Source organism: Elephas maximus, chromosome 22, assembly GCF_024166365.1.
Source record: "Elephas maximus indicus isolate mEleMax1 chromosome 22, mEleMax1 primary haplotype, whole genome shotgun sequence".
Taxonomy (NCBI): Eukaryota; Metazoa; Chordata; class Mammalia; order Proboscidea; family Elephantidae; genus Elephas; species Elephas maximus.
Window position 1 is genome coordinate 70,935,699 of NC_064840.1, and position 21,415 is coordinate 70,957,113.

General features: G+C 38.9%; 1 protein-coding gene across 2 annotated transcripts in view; it reads right to left on the bottom strand.

Annotated features, from left to right (window-relative positions):
* The window catches only part of TNKS (tankyrase), a 208,540-nt gene that overhangs the window by 128,294 nt on the left and 58,831 nt on the right, over positions 1–21,415 (bottom strand). For both annotated transcript variants that reach the window (XM_049866889.1, XM_049866888.1), the window contains exon 3: positions 13,485–13,580. In XM_049866889.1, coding sequence (XP_049722846.1) covers positions 13,485–13,580 — 96 coding nt within the window. The remainder of the gene's footprint in view (positions 1–13,484; positions 13,581–21,415) is intronic.

A 21,415-nucleotide genomic window follows, 5' to 3' on the forward strand; every position in this document is an offset into this window, starting at 1 on the left:
AAAAAATAATAGTAGTCATGTTAAATGTATGTATTTGCACATATATATGCATGCAGCTCCACGATCATAGCTGTTTTCTTCTCCAGGAGATTACAGGTCCTTAGATTGACAACTGCCATAATTCAAGGTTTTACTTAAAATATTTTTATTTTTTTATTGTACTTCAGATGAAGGTTTACAAAAAAAATTAGTTTCTACACTAAACAATTAGTACAGATATTGTTTTGTAACATTGGTTGCCAACCCCACAACATGTCAAAACTCTCCCCTTCTCAACCTTGGGGTCACTAATTTCCAGCTTTCCTGTCCCCTCCTCACTTCTTATTCTTGCCCCTGGGCTGGTGTGCCCATTTAGTCTTATCTTGTTTTATGGGTCCATCTAATTCTTGGCTGAAAGGTGAACCTCAGGAGTGAGGACCTTTTTAGTATCTGAGGATACTTACAACACTGAAGGGTAACATTTCGCCCAAAGTGTATTTGCTCTGAATAATCAAGAGAGTAAGGAACATTGAAGCAAGTGTAATGATTAAGGTAAACATCAACCAAAAACCCAATCAGTTACCGTGGAGTCAATTCCGACTCACGGCAATCCCATCTGTTGCAGAGCAGAACTGCAGTCCCTAGGGTTTTCATGGCTGTAACCTTTTGGAAGCAGATTGTCAGGGCTTTCTTCAAAGGTGCCTTTGGGTGGGTTCAAACCACAAACCTTTGGGTTAGTAGCCAAGCTTAACTGTTTGTGCCACACAGGCACTCCTTACACATTGGGAAATATAAAAAGATCTAAGAACTTTCTATGAAAAATCAGTCCTTTAAGCTATCAAGTGTTCCCTAATAAAATCTTGAGAAGTCTGTGTATAGAAATATTTCCTTAAAAGAAAGGAGTGAATAAAATTGCAAACCTTTGGTGTGATGATACTAAGTATAAAGCATTTCAATATTACATCTGTACTTTGTTGAGTTTCTGTCCCTTCTGCATTCCTGGCTGGCTTTCTCTAGTATAAACCGGCATCAATATTTCTCTAGTATAAACCAGCATCAATATTTCTCTAGTATAAACCGTCATCAATATTTCTTCTTCGTATATTTTTGTTTTACGAAGGGTACAGGCATGCAGTATTTTATTTGGCCTTATTAGATTTTTAAAAATGAAAGTAGACTTATTTTGCAAACAAGTTCACAGAACTTGCTGCTCTTCTGGAGAAAAGAATACTCTCCCATGACCGGTTACTGCCACTGGCATTCTAATAACTTCTACAAACAAGAGTCGTTTTTATATCCTGTCAGAAGCAATATATCATTCACTTTCAGGGTAACAGAATAATAGAAAAACAACATGTGGAAAGATTAGAACATCAGTTGAGAAAAAGATTCCTTTTTCACTCACCTGGGGCCCATTTCCAAACACTGAGGCCAAGTACATATAACTAGAATTATAAATAGGAATGAAGTTTTCCTCACAAAGAAAAATCCTAAAGAAAAGAGTAGAAACAAAACCTGGCCACAGGACGTTACTTCTCTTCAGAAAGAAAAGAAATAAGATTCAAACTGGTAAAGATAAAATAAATTCTCATAACCCACAAAACAATGGACAGTCTATTTGTAAACCACTCCTTATCTAGGGGCTGATTTTCTGTTTAATTAATTTCCAAAATTCTCCTTCTTAAAAAAAAAAAAAAAAAAACCCAGATATAAAACAACACTCATCCATCCCATTGCCACTGAGTCGATTCCAACTCATAGCACACTACAGGACAGAGTAGAACTTCCCCATAGGGTTTCCAAGGAGTGCCTGGTAGATTCGAACTGCCAACCTTTGGGTTAGCAGCTGTAGCTCTTAACCACTACGCCACCAGGGTTTCCACAACAGTTATAGTCAGTTCAAATAACTACACATTTTCTACTTTAATTAAAAGTGACTTGGGCATGTAGTTCACTGTGTTCCTCCCCACGCCCTGTCAGGCCGTCAATTCAGATGACTTTCAATTTCCACGTAAGAAGTCTAGCAATTCTAAAACTGTCAGAGAAAAGCTGATAATGAAATGCACCATTTTGAGATGCTCTAAATTACTGGCACTCTAAATGAGCCCGATCCTCTCCCTGAGAAGGGAAAATGCTGCCCCTACATACCAGAGACATAGGCACAAAGCTAAGAAGGTTTATTTGGTTAGAAAGCTTCATGGGAACTAGTTAGTACTTATCTAGTGATCACTAAGGTAATAAATACATCCTCAAAGAAGAAAGTGAATGTATTCCCACTCGACTAGGAACACTGAGTTTATTGTGTTCTTGGAGAAAAGAAAAAAGGTACCACGTGCTTCAAAGCAATAGCAGCAAATTTAACGCCCGAGAGCTTTCTTCAGAGTGAGAGGAAAACGAGGCAAGTTAACAACTATACAACGCCGTAAGGTAATGCTCTGATTTAAAATGAGGCAAGGGAACTCTGACCTTTATTCATAGAACAGAAACAGGCATTTAATTTGGGGGGAGTAAAGAGCATCAATACAGCTAGAAGTCAAATGTAAAGAAAAGGGTTGAGCTTTTCCTAAACAACCAAAAAAAAAAAAAAAAACAGTAATTTAAAAACAGGCTATCTGTGGTTGAAGAATTAAAAAGAAAAAAAAAAATAGCATAGACATGGTGATGTGTAAGTTATTGACCAAACTGTGTTAGTTTTTTTTTTTTGGCCCAGAGTGGTAAGTTTTTAAACCTTTTCATTTGAAATAATTTCAAACTATCAGAAAAACTGCAAAATTAGTACAAAAGAGTCCTGTATCTCCTTTACCCAGATTCACCAAGTTTTAATTATTTTGCCGCAGGTGCTTTATATCCTGTCTCTCCCCTCCCCTGTATGCATCTATGTAATAAATTGTTATGAACCATTTGTGAAGGCTGCAATACATCGTGTTTCCTGGCCTTTTATTATTTCAGTGTCTACTTCCTAAAAACAAGGATATTTTCTTATATAACCACAGTACAGAAATTAAACTCAGGAAAGTTAACATTGGTACCACAGTTTAATATACAGTACATATTCCAAATTTATCAGCTGTTCCAATAATACCCATAAACGGTATTTTTCCCCTCCAGCCCAGCATCATAGATTTTGCATGTCGTCGTTATGTTGCTTCAGTTTGCTTTAATCTGGAACAATTCCTTAGCCACTTTTTGTCTTTCAAGACATTGACATTTAAAAAAAAAAAATACAGACCAGTTATTTTGTAGGATGTGCCTAAATAGGAATTTGTGTAATTTTTCTCATGAGATTTAGTTGCGCATCGCTGACTAAATACAACATAATAAATGTTGTGTCCTTCTCAGGTACTGTATCCCCCAGTACACCAGGTTTATTTGACTTTCATTGCTGATGTTAATTCTGATCCCCTAGTAAAGGTGTTGTCAGATTTCCCCACTGTCTAGTCAGCTTTCCTAACAATAAACACCTGGATAAACTCATTGAGAACCATGCAGATATACTGCTGCTCCTTATCAAACTTGGTCCCCGGGATTTGGCATTAACCAATCTTTATTATGCTAGTTACAAATGGTGATTTTCCAGCTTCACCCACTCCCTCCACATTTATCAGTGGTCATTCTACCCATAGAAAGAGGCGCTCTCTATTCATCCACTCATTCGTTCATACATTCATTTATTATCACTGTATGAACACATTGATTCCTATTTTATTCAATGGGTTACAATCCATTGCTACCATTATTTACTTTGATGCTCAGATTGTACCGGTTTGGTACTGGGAGCCTCTTCAAGCTGGTTCCAGTGTCTTCTGATATACCTTCACTGTTCTTTTTTTTTTTTTTTTTTGGCACTTCCTTATTTTCTAGTACAATTAAGATGGTCCAAGCTCACCTTGTACCTTCTTTGACCTAGCCCTGACATCATTTTTTTTTTTTTTTTCAAGGAGTTCTGGTAACTTTTAATGGGAATAGCACATAGAAACCAAAATCTGAAAAGTACGTGTGCTCCATTGCTACTGGGGTGTCACTGCTTCTAGGTCTTTTCTGCAGGCAGAGCTAGGAGATACTTTTCCCCCATGATTTTGATACCTACAATTTCACTACAACTCCACAAGGTTCTCCTTTATCTTCCCCTCATTCCACATTTGTATATTTCTTAGTAAGAGCCCTTGCTCCCAACACATTAATTCATTTGCTCAATCCTATGATAAACATAATGGAGTTGCAGAATTACTCTTCTATATCACTTCAAAAAAACTATTAAAAATAATTCAAGGTTACTTTCAAATTCTTTTTTTCCCCTTTGAAGATATAAAGTCAACACAGATTACTTCTGTTTCTCTCAATGTGGTTATTTATTTGAGATATAGTTGGTTCATTTGTTTCTGTTTGCGTTCAAATTTTAGGTTTGCTTTTTTTCCCATCTTTGTTGATTTAATTTTAATTTTTGAAAATGTAGGACATTAACATAACTCCAGAAATTAAAATTATACCAAAAAAGTATACACTAGGAATAAAGTCTTCCCTACCCTGTCCCTTCAACATAGACTCCTCACACCTTGTAAATGACTAATTTCAATGTTTTTGGTACATCATTCTTGTGTTTCTATTTGTAAAAAAATATATAAGAAATTAAATGTGTCTTCTTTTAATTTCCCACTGTGTATTAGTAATCTATTTCTGCCTAACTGCCTCAAGAATTAGCAGCTTAAAACAACATTTATTACCTCATATAGTTTCTGAGAGTCAGGAACCTGGGAGCAGCTTAGCTGAATGATTCTAGTTCAGTGTTGCTCACAAGGGTACAGTCAAGCCATAGACTGGTGCTAAAATCTCTCAGGCTCAAATGCAGCTGGAGAATCTGCGTCCAAGCTTTCTCACGCGCTTGCTACAAGGCCTCAGTTTCTCATTGGCTGTTGGCCAAGGAGAACTCTGTCCTTACCACATGGACTTCTCCATAGGGCAGCTCCAACATGGCAGCTTATTTCCTCCAGAGCAAGTGATCCAAGAGAATGAGAAAGACAGAGCCCAAGACAAAAGCCACAGTCATTTATGACCTAATCTTAGAAGTGACACACCACAATGTCTGTTTTAATTTGATTTGGAAAACAGTTTGATCATGCATTTATTAAGCACTGAACACTACGGAGCAGTTCTACTCTGCACACATAGGGTCACCGTGAGTGGAGGTCGACTAGATGGCAACTGACAACAAGAACGACAACAATGTAAGTGGAAATGTACTGTTTTCCACATTTACTACTTACATCCAAATATCTCTGTAAGAAACAACATAGACAAAGATAATAGTAGCACCATTAAACCAAAAGTAAAAGTTATAAAAGAAAAAAGGCAAATATTTCAGTGACGACTAAGTGCATCTGTTGAAAAGGGGTGATGATTAGGGACAGGTGAAATGATATATCAATGATAAGTGTCTATGAAAGGGCTCAAAGGGCTCAAAAGCTGTTTAAAGAGAGGGAGTTACCTGGTGTCGATGGGAAAGGTCATAGACCAAGAAATGCATAAAACTGTAGGAGGATGACTTGTATGTCGGATAACAGCACTACCTTAATGCTTAGTTTCCCAGGTATGGTAACAGTACTCTGGTTATACAGGAGAATACTCTTGTTTTTAGGACTACATGCTAAGGATTTAAGCATTAAGCACCATGGTGCCTGCAGGTAACTCTCAAATGGTTCAAAGATGAAAAAGAAACAAAACATACATGAAGAGAAAAAGAGCAAAAGTAAACCTGGTGAAATGGTAGCAACTGGTGAAACTAAGAGAAAACGTACATAGGTATTCACTGTACACTTATCTTTTCTATAGGTTGGAAATTTTTCAAATAAAAATAATAAAAATTTGGAGAAATAACAATAGGAAAGCTTGCCATTAGCAACAACAGATGAATCATACGAATAGCTCAACTACATTAGCCAGTGATTTAAAATGCAATTTTGAAGCAAAAAAGGTAGTTGAATTTTCATTAAATAATATACCAAACCAAAAAAAAAAAAAAAACTATGCTGCAGTCGGACTCATAGTGACCCTATAGGACAGAAAACTGCCCCACAGGGCTTCCATGGCTGTAAATCTTTACGGAAGTAAGCTACCACATCTTACTCCCATGGGGCGGCTGCTGGGTTCGAACCGCCAACACTTGGTTAGCAGTCAAGCGCTTTAATCACTGCACCACAGGGCTCCTTTGTGAATCTACAGTTACGTCAAAATAACAGTTTAATATAAATCTAAAAATTTCTAAGAACAGAGCTATTAACCCTTACAACGTCAAAGCATCAATGAAATCTAGTGTCACATGTGCTACTTTAAAAAAGCAACTGTTAATAGCAATTATTCTAAGAAATTTTAAAGGAACCATTTAAATTAGCAGCAGTTTGATGCTAGTCGAACCTCTAATCCAAATTCCAAAGAAAATGCTATACAGTTACTACAGTTTGCTAGGGAAAATGACAGTTTCTCCTGGGGTATACACTACCAAGTTATTATGTTTCACAAATATGTCATATTTGATGAGCTGAAAGATCACACTGGTTTTAAAGATGTAAGCCTGCTGGCTTACATTACACAAAAAAGGTTAATGGGAAAGACCTCGAAGTACTAGAGTACTGGGGTTATCTAAACAAAAAGACAATTTTTATTCCCTGCCACTCCACAGTGTGTTTACGTGTGCGCGTGTGCACGTTTGCATGAGAGCTTGTAGTTCGAGGAAGGCCTATTTACATTATTTGAGCTGCCTCTTACCTATGAACAGCTCAAACATTTTGTACACTACATCTTTCCTTATGAATTATAAATACTGTCTGTTTTTTAAGGTATTAAATTAACGTTAATCAAGCCAACTGACTAGAGAGCAAAGGTTTAAAGGAATTTATAAAGTTGGAAAAATCAATTTATTATCTTATTAAGTCATTTTATACTAATAATACAATGAAGAATCTTGCAGATAATATTGATCAATTACATTTTCTTCTTTTGAGAGGAAAAATCTTTAATCTAAGAAAGGGAAAAATTATATTAACAGATTGGATTTAAGCCCTGAGTTTATGGGATATTCCTAATTTTCAAAAATGTTTTATACCACATCCTTCCAAATGAATGGGTGGGTAAAAGATTTGATTTTGCATATATAAACATAGTGATTCTTGAGTCAAAAACCTTGAGTTCAAATCCCAATAATTCCCCTTAATGACTGTGTGAACTTGCAAAAGTAACTTAACCTCTCCACCTGTAAGAATGAGTAGTACGATAATACATACCTACTGTTGCTGGGAGGATTCAATGCCTAGCTCAGAGAAGCACTCAGGTGGGGTCAGTTAACATTATTATTATCATTGTTGTATTTTGTATTAAGTCATCTAACTTCTAAAGGAAAGTTTTGTTTTGTTATTACCTTGCTGCAAGTAATAAAAAAAAAATAAAAAAAAGTTTCAATAAAAACTACCAAAATCAGATAGGTGGTAAAAAGATGAAATTAACTACCTTCAGAGAACATAGTTTTAGGTTCAAATAACACGTCCAAATGTAAATCACTGTGCCCTATGTCGTATATGGTCTTTTAAAAAGGTACTAATTTTATGTTCCTCTTCTAAATTGTTTTCTTTTTTTTTTTTAGGTTTCAAAGAGTGTTTCAACCACATTTAATGACCAAACCTTCAACTTTCCTACTCATGTCCAAAATTATAAAATGAATGGATCAAATTACTAATAAAACTTTCCTTAAAATTAAAGGATTAACATTTTCAACCTATCTTTAAAATGAGTATCCACACCGTTTTATTTCTACATAAAAAAATTTTAACTTCCTTTGCTATAAAAAAAAACCCCAGTGCTGTCGAGCTGATTCCGACTCAATTTTTTCAAATCAGGAATTCATCTTAACATAATTTTTCCCTAATAAAACTGAGATGGATAAACATACAGCATTTCTTTAGTGGTAAAATAAAAAACCAAACCACACCCGTTGCCATCGAGTCGATTCCGACTCACATCAACCCTATGGGACAGAGCGCAGCTGCCCCCATAGGGTTTCCAAGGAGCAGCTGGTGGATTCGAACTGCCGACCTTTTGCAGCTTAACCACTGCGCCACCAGGGCTCCAAAAGTAAGATGAGGTTTATTTCCTCTTATGGTTTATTTTCCCGGATTCGTAGTATACTATTAGGTTTCCTAATAACTGATATAAATAATTCCTAAAGTTCAAATTAACAGCATGAGAAATCTGTCTTCGGTAATACAAACCAGTAGCAAAAATGTATTCTACGTGACACGCAACATGCCACAATGTTGTGTGGCTAGTGTGAAAAGCGATGCATTAACAGAGCAATGACAAAGAAAAGAACAAAAATTATGCCCTGGCTTGACATCTGGAAGTCTGATGTGGCACTGCAGGTAGGCTGATCTTTCCAAGATCAATTAAAGGCGCCAGCCAAGGAATCTGCTGATAAAGGCTCAGTACGTACCTCACCCATCGTACCAAAGAGTAACTTTTTAAATGCGCTTACGTTTTAAGAGGTGCAAATGAGTACAAGAAACTCAAGGCAATTTTTAGGAAGTAGAAAGTTAGTAAGACTACTATAATATGGCAGGAGAGGGCAAAGGATTAACGGTATTTGTAGGACCTGGAAAACATGCTGCCCTCAGCTACCAGTCATCAGACCTTAGATCTCTCTGCTTATTTAGGCATTTTACATACCAGGCACTCTACTAAGTCCCGAAGACAAAGTGATGAGCAAGAGAGACAGAAGTCCACACCCTTGTGAAACTTTCATTCTACTGGGTCAGACAATATAATGCAATTTCAGGGATCAATAAATTCATGAAGAAAGCAAAGGAGGGTAATTGTATTGGGGGATCAGAAGGCCGCCCTGAACAGGAGACATTTAAGCAGATTTGGCTGATGAACATGAGAAGTTCTAGGAGCAGTGTTCCAGTTTCAGTAAATAGCAGGTATCAGCCCAGACACAGGAAAGGGCTTCATCAGCGTGATGAACAGCAAGCTTCTGGCTGTAGCTGAAGCAGAGAGATCAAGGGAGAAGAGAGTAGAAGACAACATCAGAGATACGGAAGCCGGGGGCGATCAGGACAGGCCATGGTTAAAGGGTCTGGATTTTGTCCAGGGTGTAATAGAATATATTAAAGAATTTTCTGATCATGGGGGGTCATGATGTGATTTATGTTTTAGAAAGATCAGTCCAGCTACAATGAGGAGAACTGAGTGAGGTAAAAGTGGAGGCAGAGAGACCCATTGTCCTAGGCTGGGTTCTCTAGAGAAACAAAACCAGTGAAGTGTATAAATATATAAATAAAGAGATTTATATCAAGGAAATAGTTCATGCAATTGTAAGGGCTAGAAAGTCTCAAGACCATGGGTCAGGCTGGAGGCTTCTCCTGACTCATGCAGCTGCAGGGGCTGGCAGATCCAAGATGGGCAGTCAGACAGCAGGCCTCTGGCTCACAGGCGGCAGAGGCCAACGAATTCCAAGATCGGCAGGTCGGCTGCTAGCTCAAGTCCCAAAAACTGGAGGTCAGGTGCTGATGAGCCGAAAGCAGGATCCAGAGCAGAGCAAAAGCCAGCAAGCTTTGCCGGAAAGTCCACCTATATTCCATGCAGGCCACACCCCCAAGGAACTTCCCTTTCAACTGACTGGCTGCTCACAGCAGATCCCATCATGGAGGTGCTCGCATTATATCAAATCTCATATTATGAAAGTGATTACATCATTACCTGGCTGCCAAACTACATCATAACTGCCAAACCACTGAGAATCATGGCCTTGCCAAGTTGACACACAGAACCTTAATGATCACATCTGCCCTCCTACCCCTAAATCTACTAAGAAACTATTGGGACCAATTATCTTGGCAAATTTGTAGCCCTCTAAATCTACCCACTTTACATCGCCATCATCCTTGGTCCTGTCAATGATAAATGCTCCTTTGGTCATCCATCCTTTCCCAAACTCCTAACTTCAATCTGCCGTCACCTTCCTTGTCTTCTGACCCAAACTCCTACTGTTACCTTCTATCCTTTCCTGTGTTCCTCACAGAATCCCCTTTTCATGATTAACAAACACCTCTCCATCCTCACGCTCTCAATGAACATTCCCTTTGTCACCACCTTTAACTTAAATGTGGCTCTCCCATGATACCTCCACATGCGCTGGAGCCTCTTAAAGGGGAAGCGCCTTATTCTCCAAGCCCTAACATACTTCAAAGTCAAGAATGCAGAGATATACTGTATTTCTGGGTGCTAAGACTGAATAGGGTAAAGATGTGTAATTTTAAAGGAATTGATAAAGAATCTAAATTCACAAGGATAAAGGTTGAAAATTATCTATTACCTATTGTTAAATGCTAGAAGACTAGGTCAAAAAACTAAGAAGCACATACCATGACGTCATTAAAAACTCATGCTGCGGAAGAATACCTAATGCTTTCTGGGAATGTTCCTGTAAATAATAATAATATTTTTAAAAGATTACTTACAGCACATATAGCATAAGCCTCATTAGGTTAAAGAGAAAGAAGAGCATGGGGCGTGCTGCTCATATAAAAAAGGTTATAAATAAGGTATACCAAAAGGTTACCTCTAGATGGTAGGATTTTTTTTTTCTTTGTCATGCTTTTCCTATTTTCCTTCATTCCCACAATGAATGCATTTCTTTTATAAATAGAAAAAAAGCCAAAAAATGCTATTAAAAAATATAATCAGAACATGCCAAAATCTGCTCCTCAAAATTTACAGACTGCTTTAGATTTTTAATACCCTCATTTTCTCCAAAGCTAATGAAGGGAGGAAATAAAACAATACCTCCGAGTTCTGCAGCTGACTGCTCAGAACTTCAAAGTCATTAAAAAAACAAAACCAAACTAATGATTTCTTTTAACCATATCATTCACTTACACAATTCCAACTAAGTACTCTCTTTTAAATGGAGCCCTGGTGGTGCAGTGGTTGAGAGTTTGGCTGCTAACCAAAAGGTCAGCAGTTCAAATCCACAAGCTACTCCTTGGAAACCCCATGGGGCAGTTCCACTCTGTCATATAGGGTCGCTATGAGTCAGAATTGACTTGACAGCGATGGGTTTGGTTATTCTGGTTTGTTCTCTTTTAAATATCTAAGTTTACCATCCAAAGCAAATAGCTATATGCTGAGTCCCTTAACTGTAAAACTAAGGGTATACTGTTGCTCTGTATAGCTTTGTAAAGATCCAGGCATTATATCTGTATAAAAAAGTATTAGTCATTCACACATTTTTTAATGTTCTGCAAAATGTGATTTTTTACTTTGTCAGCTTCCTTTAAGGAAGATACAAATTACCTGTATGCAGTTTGGCCTGATGCACAAAAGTAATAACATAAAAGTGAGTACTGAGAAGTCATTTTCAGCAACTAAATCCCCAAAGAGAAAAAATTCAGAAGAGTAGCTTCACTCTCCAGTGAAAGCAGAGGCACGACAAGGGCTCTTGGCCTAAAAGTAAAGAACGACACCTCACCCAGAATAACCTCCCCCAGCTTTAAATGAAGGGATCCCTTCCAAAGATTCCCTTTTTATCAACGCTTACTCTTTTTAGTTTAGCTTTGGAAATAATACTTCCACCATAATTCCACTGGCAACAATTGCGTAGTACAAAATCTGCATGAGCTGAAAAAACTGTGGCACATATTTTCATTGCATTATATAACATAAATGTATAACTATCACTGGTTTATATTTGCAACAAGATTGACTATTAAAAAAGTTGCTTTTCTTTTAAAACATATCCGAAAAGTTGCATATCATGTCCAAAGAAGTCGACATTCTGAAAAGGAACAATTGATGAAATCAGTATTATGACCAAGAAGAGTGCGATGCCAGGTGCTCTTGGAATCAAGTTGAAAAGCTATGGCAGCCATCCTCCAGGGATCTTCCTCACCATGAGTTATCACTGCCACAGCTCTTTCCCCAACTACCAACAGCCAGCACAGTCCCCTCTAAAATGCATTACAAATTAGGATATAGCTTCTCATTGTCAGTAACGTATACTTAAACTTTGTCTTTTAAAAAAAGTGAACTTGAATCTCAAAACAGTGCTGAACTAAATTAATCTAACGAGAAGGTCAGAGAGAGAACACTGAGCTATAGAGATAAGTCTTGCTCAGCATCTATAAGATGCCTCTACGACTGTATTTCTCTGGTCATAGACCACTCTAAAGCTGTTATTGCTGCCCAGGGCTCTGTTAGAAAGAGACTGAAAAGCTCCAAAAAGGCTATATATTTTAATTTCATTATTTAAAATTATATATTTAAATTTCTCCTTATCTACACTGGATTAAAATAGCTTTACTCCTCTAATGCATGTTATCTTGATTCAGCAACTGAATCACCTAACCTTTCATTAATTGAGAGAACCATATTGCTCTGATTTAGCAGAGATTGTATTAATTTCGGAACAGTGGGAACCTGTCTTTCCATGCAGAGTAACTAAACAAAACTGCATATATCTTTCAAAGCTTTCTGTACATAAACATAGTCCATTCCCCTCAGAATCTGCTAGAAATGGAGAGCATGGACTCTGAATTTAACAGTGAACAAAAGATTGATTTTCTTCAAACACGGGCAATTTAAAAGGTAGTCAAAAGTCATTTACTTCCACACCAAGCTGAAACAATACTGTTAGCACTGCAGTGACAAAGAGGCTCCAAATTGCAGAGGTCAGTTAAGTAAAAGAGGGCAAAGGGAGCAGAACTTAGATGCTGAAAACAAAAACAAAAATAGATCCAACACAGCATTGTGAGGATCAAGATCAATGAAAACAGTTGCTCAATATCATATCACTTAAGCGTTATTTTCTATATTGTTATCAGAGAGCCTTTCTAGTCTAACATTTCCTCTTTGCTGGTTCTTGACATGTACCATAATAAAATTAACACTTAAGCCCAAAATTTTTGTCATCGAAGGTAAAAAGGTACATATTGCCTCAGGTGAAAATTACTTAGCTATCATGATAAACAAGAAGTGAAAAGATACGATAAAAATACAAATGGGTGTCCAGGGACGGGCAGTAGCGTATTTTATTTAACTATTGCTCTGAGTAATAAGGCAGCAGGTTGTCTTTCCGACCAAAACTACTTTTACAGCAATACAAATGCCCTTGCCTGCCCAACAGTGAAGGTCTTAAACAGAACCAACGGAGACGATGAGGTCCAGGAAAATTATGATAGAGACCATTAAAAAGAAAAGACTAAAGTCTGAGAGAATAACATATGCTGTCATTTAATGCTGTACTTCTCTGAAATGCTGAGTAGAATAAGCAATCCTTACCTCTGACAGCGAAGCAATTAATAAGATAGTTAATAGAGCAAATCAATAATAAAGTAGTAGATAATGGCATCTATATTTGTTTAGCTTCATCAGTAGAGAAAAACAAATTCAGTACATCAAGATTTTAAGACATCAAATGAGTAGTTCCATAAATGAGACAATCTGGTAGCTCTCTGTCTTCTTACCTGTAAGGACGGCTTTTGCTGAAGGATCTGCCAAGTCCAGGGCTGATTTCCCGTCAGTGTTCCGAATGTTTGGATCAGCTCCGTGCTGCAGCAGCACTGTGCAGGGAAAGCAGAAACAGAACCTTACCTCAGGGATACACAGATTATTTACTGCTAAGTGTCGCCTCGGCATGGTGTAGCCATAAACACACATTGCACAATTTTTTCTTTCAAAAAGAAAGAAAGAAAAAAAGGGCACTGCAGCAAAGGATCATCTCTAGGGGAAGCGAAGTTGGCAACTTATGGTAGAGTATTGTCACATGACTTAACATCATAAACATGACACTACGAAGGTCTTGCAACACAGTCTTGGTTTCCCTGCTCCGCCGGCAGGACGGGGAGCTGTGTGCTCGCTCACTGACTCCCACAGTGAAATACGCTGAGTGTGGACCTGCCCTGTCTTCTCTACCACCAGTGCTGCTTGTTGCTCCTGCTGCTGTGGCTTTACTGCTGAATCTCCAAACGCTTCCTCTGCTCAGGACGGTTGTGACAATCATGCAAGCCTTTCAGTGGCTCACAGCTTACGTATGACTCTCACTATAACATGCTGGCTTGCTTCCAAGGAGTTTTACAGACACAGATACAGTATGCAACTCTGGTCCCCTGTGGTCTAGCTGCAAAAAAGAACTCCCAATATTCTGTCCATTGCAAATTTTTAGGAACAAGAAATCACTATAATACGTGCTAAGAAATGAGCATAGAATATGCTATATTGGGTAGAAAGCACTACAGAGAGTTAAGTCTTAGATGTAGAGACTCCTACAAAAGAGAGAATCACTGTTTAAGTAAAATCCAGATATTTTATTAACCCAAAACATTCTTCAGTCACCTGGCGGGGGAAGGGGGTACCGTAATACTATCCAACCAATGATTCAACTAATAAATATATTAAAAACTAGTTCAAATATGCATAGTTCAATTACAAGTAATTCCAACAGTTCAAATAGCTAAAATTTTGTGTATTCCTGACGAGAACAGATGTTGCGATTTACCATTGTAAGTTAGCATACACTTCAAACAAAATAGAAATATAAAATTCAAATAGTAAGTGGTGAAACACAGGCTATATAGAGTCTAAAAACACCTGAGCAACGACTGTTGGTGAGCCCCAAATTTTCATTAACAGTTCCATGATAAAGTCTATATTCTATATATTCTTAGAACCATCTGGAAGGAAATCCTCATATGTTATTAAGGAATAAGTCCTGTTGTCTGTAAAGCTCTTCCTCCTCCTTTAACACATCTGCCATCAAGTCAATGGCTTTGTTACAATGTACAGAGGAATAAACAGCCTCATTCAGAACCAGGACACAGCTGCCAGGACAGTGCACGTCGGCATCTCTGGCTTGAGGTCTCGGGTAGTTTCAGACGAGGGATATCAAAACTAACCACGGCTTGAGAAGAGGCAGTGCGATCTGGCAATGACTTTCTACAGTACTGCGTTCTAAAACGTAAATACTGAACATAATCACTTCCCAGGTGTTTATAAACTGATAAAATAGCAATGTAAAACTGTAGTCACTCTTTCATCATAGTGACTGGAGCAATTACAGTAACACTTTTTCAGTTACAGGAGGAAAAAAACTGCCAGTGTGAAGATTTGGTTTGTGAGGGTCTTTAGGATGAAGCCGACTCATGCATCAAATGTAAAGCTGGTAACTATCAGCTTTAGCTGCTGAATGAGGACATGCAAAGCGGAGAAAAACAAATAACAGCTACCATGGAAAGCTGAGTTCTTTACCGCCTGCTTTAAGAACGTCAAAACCTCCTTTAAGCAATAAATAAATGAATATGTTAATTGAACAGAGCTTGGCAATAATATGATGAGAGCTTTCATTTTGCAGCTTAATGAGTGGTAGAGGCAAAATATTGAAAGCCTTACTGCACCTCCAAAAGTCACTGAAAACTCTTTTTTACTGTAATCAGTACTTTACCTGTTGTATCCTTCCTATTTTGTGATAGGAATCTGATATTATCTTAAAGTTGAGTTGTGGTTTTTTGTTCTAACCAGTTGTGGCGACTTGCCTTCAACTCATGGTGACCCCATATATGTCAGAGTATAACTGTGATCCAAACGGATTTCAGTGGTTAATTTTCTGGCAGTGCGTTGCCAGACCCTTCTTCCAAGGCACCTCCAGGTGGACTTGAACCTCCAACCTCTCGGTTAGCAGCCGAGCACATTAACCATTTGCACCACCCCAGGGATTCCTTGAAAAAATATTTAACCATTTTTAATTCACCAGCTATGGGGTTAAAAAAACAATAATCAGTAGGGTTAAGAGGGAGCAATAAAGGTATTTAATTAGCCCACCAGGGGTCTAAACTTATCTAACTTTTATAAAAAGTTATGGGATGGCTGCAAGGATTAAACGAGGACATAAATAGGTATGCAGAGGTGCTGAGCCCAAAGTCTGACAACACATGTCAGCTAATGATAATTTAAAAGCACGCATTACGCTGCAGACTCCGTCTGTACTCTCAGCTATACCCCTAACCACTAACTCCCTGCCATGCCCTGGGACGGGGTCAGCGAACTTGTTCTGTAAAGGGCCAGACAGTCACTATTTTAGGCTTTGTGGGTCATAAGGTCTGTCATAGTAACTCATCCCTGCTTCTACCCTATCACCACAGAGCAAAAGCCGCCATAGACAACACATAAACGAATCAGTAAGGCTGTGTCCCCATAAAAACTTAACTATGGAGGCTGAAATTTGAATTTCACTTAATTTTCACGTGCCATAAAATATTATTCTTTTCATTTTTTTAACCATTTAAAATGTGAAAATAATTCTTAGCTCATAAGCAATGGCTGTAGCCCATTGGCCATAGTTTGCCAAGCCCTGACCCTGGAGAGGAGCCTTGGTGGTATAGTGGTTAAGAGCTCGGCTGCTAACCAAAAGGTCAACTATTCAAATCCACCAGCCACTCCTTGGAAACCCTATGAGGCAGTTCTACTCTGTCCTATAGGGTAGCTATGAATAGGAATCCACTCGAGGGCAACAGGTTTTTTTGTTGTTGTTGTTTTGAGGTTGGGCAATATTATACAAAGTGTAGCCCATGGACTGGTCTGGTCTCAGAACAGTTTGTAATCCATTGAGTCTAAAATCCTTGGAGAAAAGAGGAGAAAAAAAAAGTCTTGCTTCAATAGAACATTTTCTTCCCCTCAACCCTCCAAATCAAAATGGAAACAGAAAAAAAAAGGTTTTTATTTACCCTAACTTTTAACAAAACTAAAAGTTGAGACCATACTCAATGAAAGCTGTAGGGGACTTACAAAAAGTTTCAAACTACTTCCCAACCAATCCCTCAAATTAAACTTAACTCTACAGCACCTTCAGATTTCTGTATCACACTGCTCTCCACCAGGTATTTTTTTTTTTTTTTATTCTCTTACCTGCAGGAGACAAAGCTAACAAGAGTTACTTTCACGAAGGATATTTCACGAAGGATGGATGTTTACCTGTGTTTTATTGACTACGCAAAGGCATTCGACTGTGTGGATCATAACAAATTATGGATAACATCGCGAAGAATGGGAATTCCAGAACACTTCATTGTGCTCATGAGGAAGGAACCTTTACATAAATCAAGAGGAAGTTGTTAGGACAGAACAAGGGGATACTGAGTGGTTTAAAGTCAGGAAAGGTGTGCGTCAGGGTTGTAACCTTTCACCATACCTATTCAATCTGTATGCTGAGCAAATAATCTGAGAAGCTGGACTATATGAAGAAGAACAGGGCATCAGGATTGGAGGAAGACTCATTAACAACCTGCGTTATGCAGATGACACAACCTTGCTTGCCAAAAGTGAAGAGGACTTGAAGCACTTACTAATGAAGATCAAAGACCACAGCCTTCAGTGTGGACTGCACCTCAACATAAAGAAAACAAAAATCCTCACAACTGGACCAATGAGCAACATCATGATAAATGGAGAAAAGATTGAAGTTGTCAAGGATTTCATTTTACTTGGATCCACAATCAACACCCATGGAAGCAGCAGTCAAGAAATCAAAAGACGCATTGTATTGGGTAAATCTGCTGCAAAGGACCTCTTTAAAGTGTTGAAAAGCAAAGATGTCACCTTGAAGACAAAGGTGCACCTGACCCAAGCCATGGTATTTTCGATGGCATCATATGCACATGCAAGTTGGACAATGAATAAGGAAGACCGAAGAAGAGTTGACGCCTTTGAATTGTGGTGTTGGAGAAGAATATTAAATATACCATGGACTGCCAAAAGAACGAACGAATCGATCATGGAAGAAGTGCGGCCAGAATGCTTCTTAGAGTCAAGGATGGCGAGACCCCTCTTACATACTTTGGACATGTTGTCAGGAAGCATCAGTCCCTGGAGAAGGACATCATGCTTGGCAGAGCACAGGGTCAACAGAAAAGAGGAAGCCCCTCAACGAGGTGGATTGACACAGTGGCTACAACAACGAGCTCACACATAGCAGCGATTGTGAGGACAGCGCAGGACCAGGCAGTGTTCTGGTCTGTTGTGCACAGGGTCGCTACGAGTTGGAATGGACTCGATGGCACCTAACAACAACAACAACAGACCATGCCTGTTTTGGCGGCACTTACAGACTCTCAATCCTGGATTCTTCAGAATTTGTTTTCACAGTTCTGAGACACCAAAACCAAACCCACCGCCACCAAGCTGATTCCGACTGATAGCCACCTTGTGGGACAGAGTACAGTTGCCCCATGAGACTTCTAAGGCTGTAAATCTTTACAGAAGCTGACTGCCAGGTCTTTTTCCCACTGAGCAGCTGGTGGGTCAAATTGCCAACCTTTCGATTAGCAGCTGAGCACTTTAACCAACAAGAGGGCTCCTGTATGAGACATCAAAGGGAATAATAAAATGTGAATACTAATAATAGAATTACAAATTTATCTTCTAAAATGAATATACACTGAGAGCACACAGATTCTTCTTTAAAAGTAGCACAAATATCCAAAGCGAAGTTCCCAAAATATACAAACAATATACATACTAGGTATAAAAGAAAAACAAGAAAACCAAAATCAAGGAGCATTCAGCACATAAACTCAAGACTACTGCTGCCCTGCACTATCTTTAACCAACTGGGGTACAATCGAATCTCAGAAAATCCCTAATACATTGACTGTTTCCAGTTGTTATACTTAAAAAAAAAAAAAAACCAAGCCCGTTGCTGTCAAGTCAATTCTGACTCATAGTGATCCTATAGGACAGAGTAGAACTGTCCCACAGAGTTTCCAAGGAGCACCTGGTGGATTTGAATTGTCGACCTTTTGGTGAGCAGCTGTAGCACTTAACCGCTATGCCTCCAGGGTTTCTGTTGTTGTACTTGTGTATATCAAATCCATTTATCTCCATTTGGGGTAAGAGTGATGGTAAAAATATAGCAGTTGGCATAACAACAGTCAAAACTATGGTCCAACCAGCTGCCATCAAGTCAGTTCCAACTCATGGCAAGCCCATGTGTGCCAGGGTAGAATTGTGCTCCACAGGATTTTCAGTGACTGATTTTTCAGACATAGACAGCCAGGCCTTTCTTCCCAGGCACCTGTGGTAGACTCAGTCTTCCAACTTTTCGGTTAGCCCCTGAGCGCATTAACCATTTGCACCACCCAGGGAGAGTGACACTATTCAAAAGGTCATTTCCAAACATGCTGATGGCGAGAAGGATAAATGTGGTTTTACAATTACTGCTGCAAGTTTTTTTTTTTTTTTTTTTTTATAATAACTTTTATTAAGCTTCAAGTGAACGTTTACAAATCCAATCAGTCTGTCACATATAAGTTTACATACATCTCACTCCCTACTCCCACTTACTCTCCCCGTCTTGAGTCAGCCCTTTCAGTCTCTCCTTTCTTGACAATTTTGCCGGCTTCCCTCTCTCTCTATCCTCCCATCCCCCCTCCAGACAAGAGTTGCCAACACAATCTCAAGTGTACACCTGATATAATTAGCTCACTCTTCATCAGCGTCTCTCTCCCACCCGCTGACCTGTCCCTTTCATGTCTGATGAGTTGTCTTCAGGGATGGTTCCTGTCCTGTGTCAACAGAAGGTCTGGAGAGCATGGCCGCCGGGATTCCTCCAGTCTCAGTCAGACCATTAAGTTTGGTCTTCTTATGAGAATTTGGGGTCTGCATCCCACTGCTCTCCTGCTCCCTCAGGGGTCCTCTGCTGAGCTCCCTGACAGGGCAGTCATCGATTGTGGCCGGGCACCAACTAGTTCTTCTGGTCTCAGGATGATGTAGGTCTCTTGTTCATGTGGCCCTTTCTGTCTCTTGGGCTCTTAGTTGTCATGTGGGCTTGGTGTTCTTCATTTTCCTTTGCTCCAGGTGGGTTGAGACCAATTGCTGCATCTTAGATGGCTGCTTGTTAGCATTTAAGACCCCAGACGCCACATTTCAAAGTGGGATGCAGAATGATTTCATAATAGAATTATTTTGCCAATTGACTTAGAAGTCCCCGCAAACCATGTTCCCCAGACCCCCGCGCTTGCTCCGCTGAGCTTTGAAGCATTCATTTTATCCCGGAAACTTCTTTGCTTTTGGTCCAGTCCAATTGAGCTGACCTTCCATGTATTGAGTGTTGTCTTTCCCTTCACCTAAAGCAGTTCTTATCTACTGATTAATCAATAGAAAAACCCTCTCCCACCCTCCCTCCCTCCCCCCCTCGTAACCACAAAAGTATGTGTTCTTCTCAGGTTTACTATTTCTCAAGATCTTATAATAGTGGTCTTATACAGTATTTGTCCTTTTGCCTCTGACTCATTTCGCTCAGCATAATGCCTTCCAGGTTCCTCCATGTTATGAAATGTTTCAGAGATTCGTCACTGTTCTTTATCGATGCGTAGTATTCCATTGTGTGAATATACCACAATTTATTTACCCATTCATCCGTTGATGGACACCTTGGTTGCTTCCAACTTTTCGCTATTGTAAACAGAGCTGCAATAAACATGGGTGTGCATATATCTGTTTGTATGAAGGCTCTTGTATCTCTAGGGTATATTCCGAGGAGTGGGATTTCTGGGTTGTATGGTAGTTCTATTTCTAACTGTTTAAGATAACGCCAGATAGATTTCCAAAGTGGTTGTACCATTTTACATTCCCACCAGCAGTGTATGAGAGTTCCAATCTCTCCGCAGCCTCTCCAACATTTATTATTTTGTGTTTTTTGGATTAATGCCAGCCTTGCTGGTGTGAGATGGAATCTCATCGTAGTTTTAATTTGCATTTCTCTAATGGCTAATGATCGAGAGCATTTTCTCATGTATCTGTTGGCTGCCTGAATATCTTCTTTAGAGAAATGTGTGTTCATATCCTTTGCCCACTTCTTGATTGGGTTGTTTGTCTTTTTGTGGTTGAGTTTTGACAGAATCATGTAGATTTTAGAGATCAGGCGCTGGTCGGAGATGTCATAGCTGAAAATTCTTTCCCAATCTGTAGGTGGTCTTTTTACTCTTTTGGTGAAGTCTTTAGATGAGCATAGGTGTTTGATTTTTAGGAGCTCCCAGTTATCGGGTTTCTCTTCATCATTTTTGGTAATGTTTTGTATTCTGTTTATACCTTGTATTAGGGCTCCTAGGGTTGTCCCAATTTTTTCTTCCATGATCTTTATCGTTTTAGTCTTTATGTTTAGGTCTTTGATCCACTTGGAGTTAGTTTTTGTGCATGGTGTGAGGTATGGGTCCTGTTTCATTTTTTTGCAAATGGATACTGCTGCAAGTTTTGTTATGAGTCGGAATGGATCTGACGGGTTTGGTTTTTTGGGGTTTTTTTGGTGCAAGTTTTCAGCTTCATTGAGCCCAGTTCAGAAAGCATGCCTTCAGCCTGTGACCAATGCAGCAGAAACAAAAATTGCTTCATTTTGTTTCTCAAAAGTATT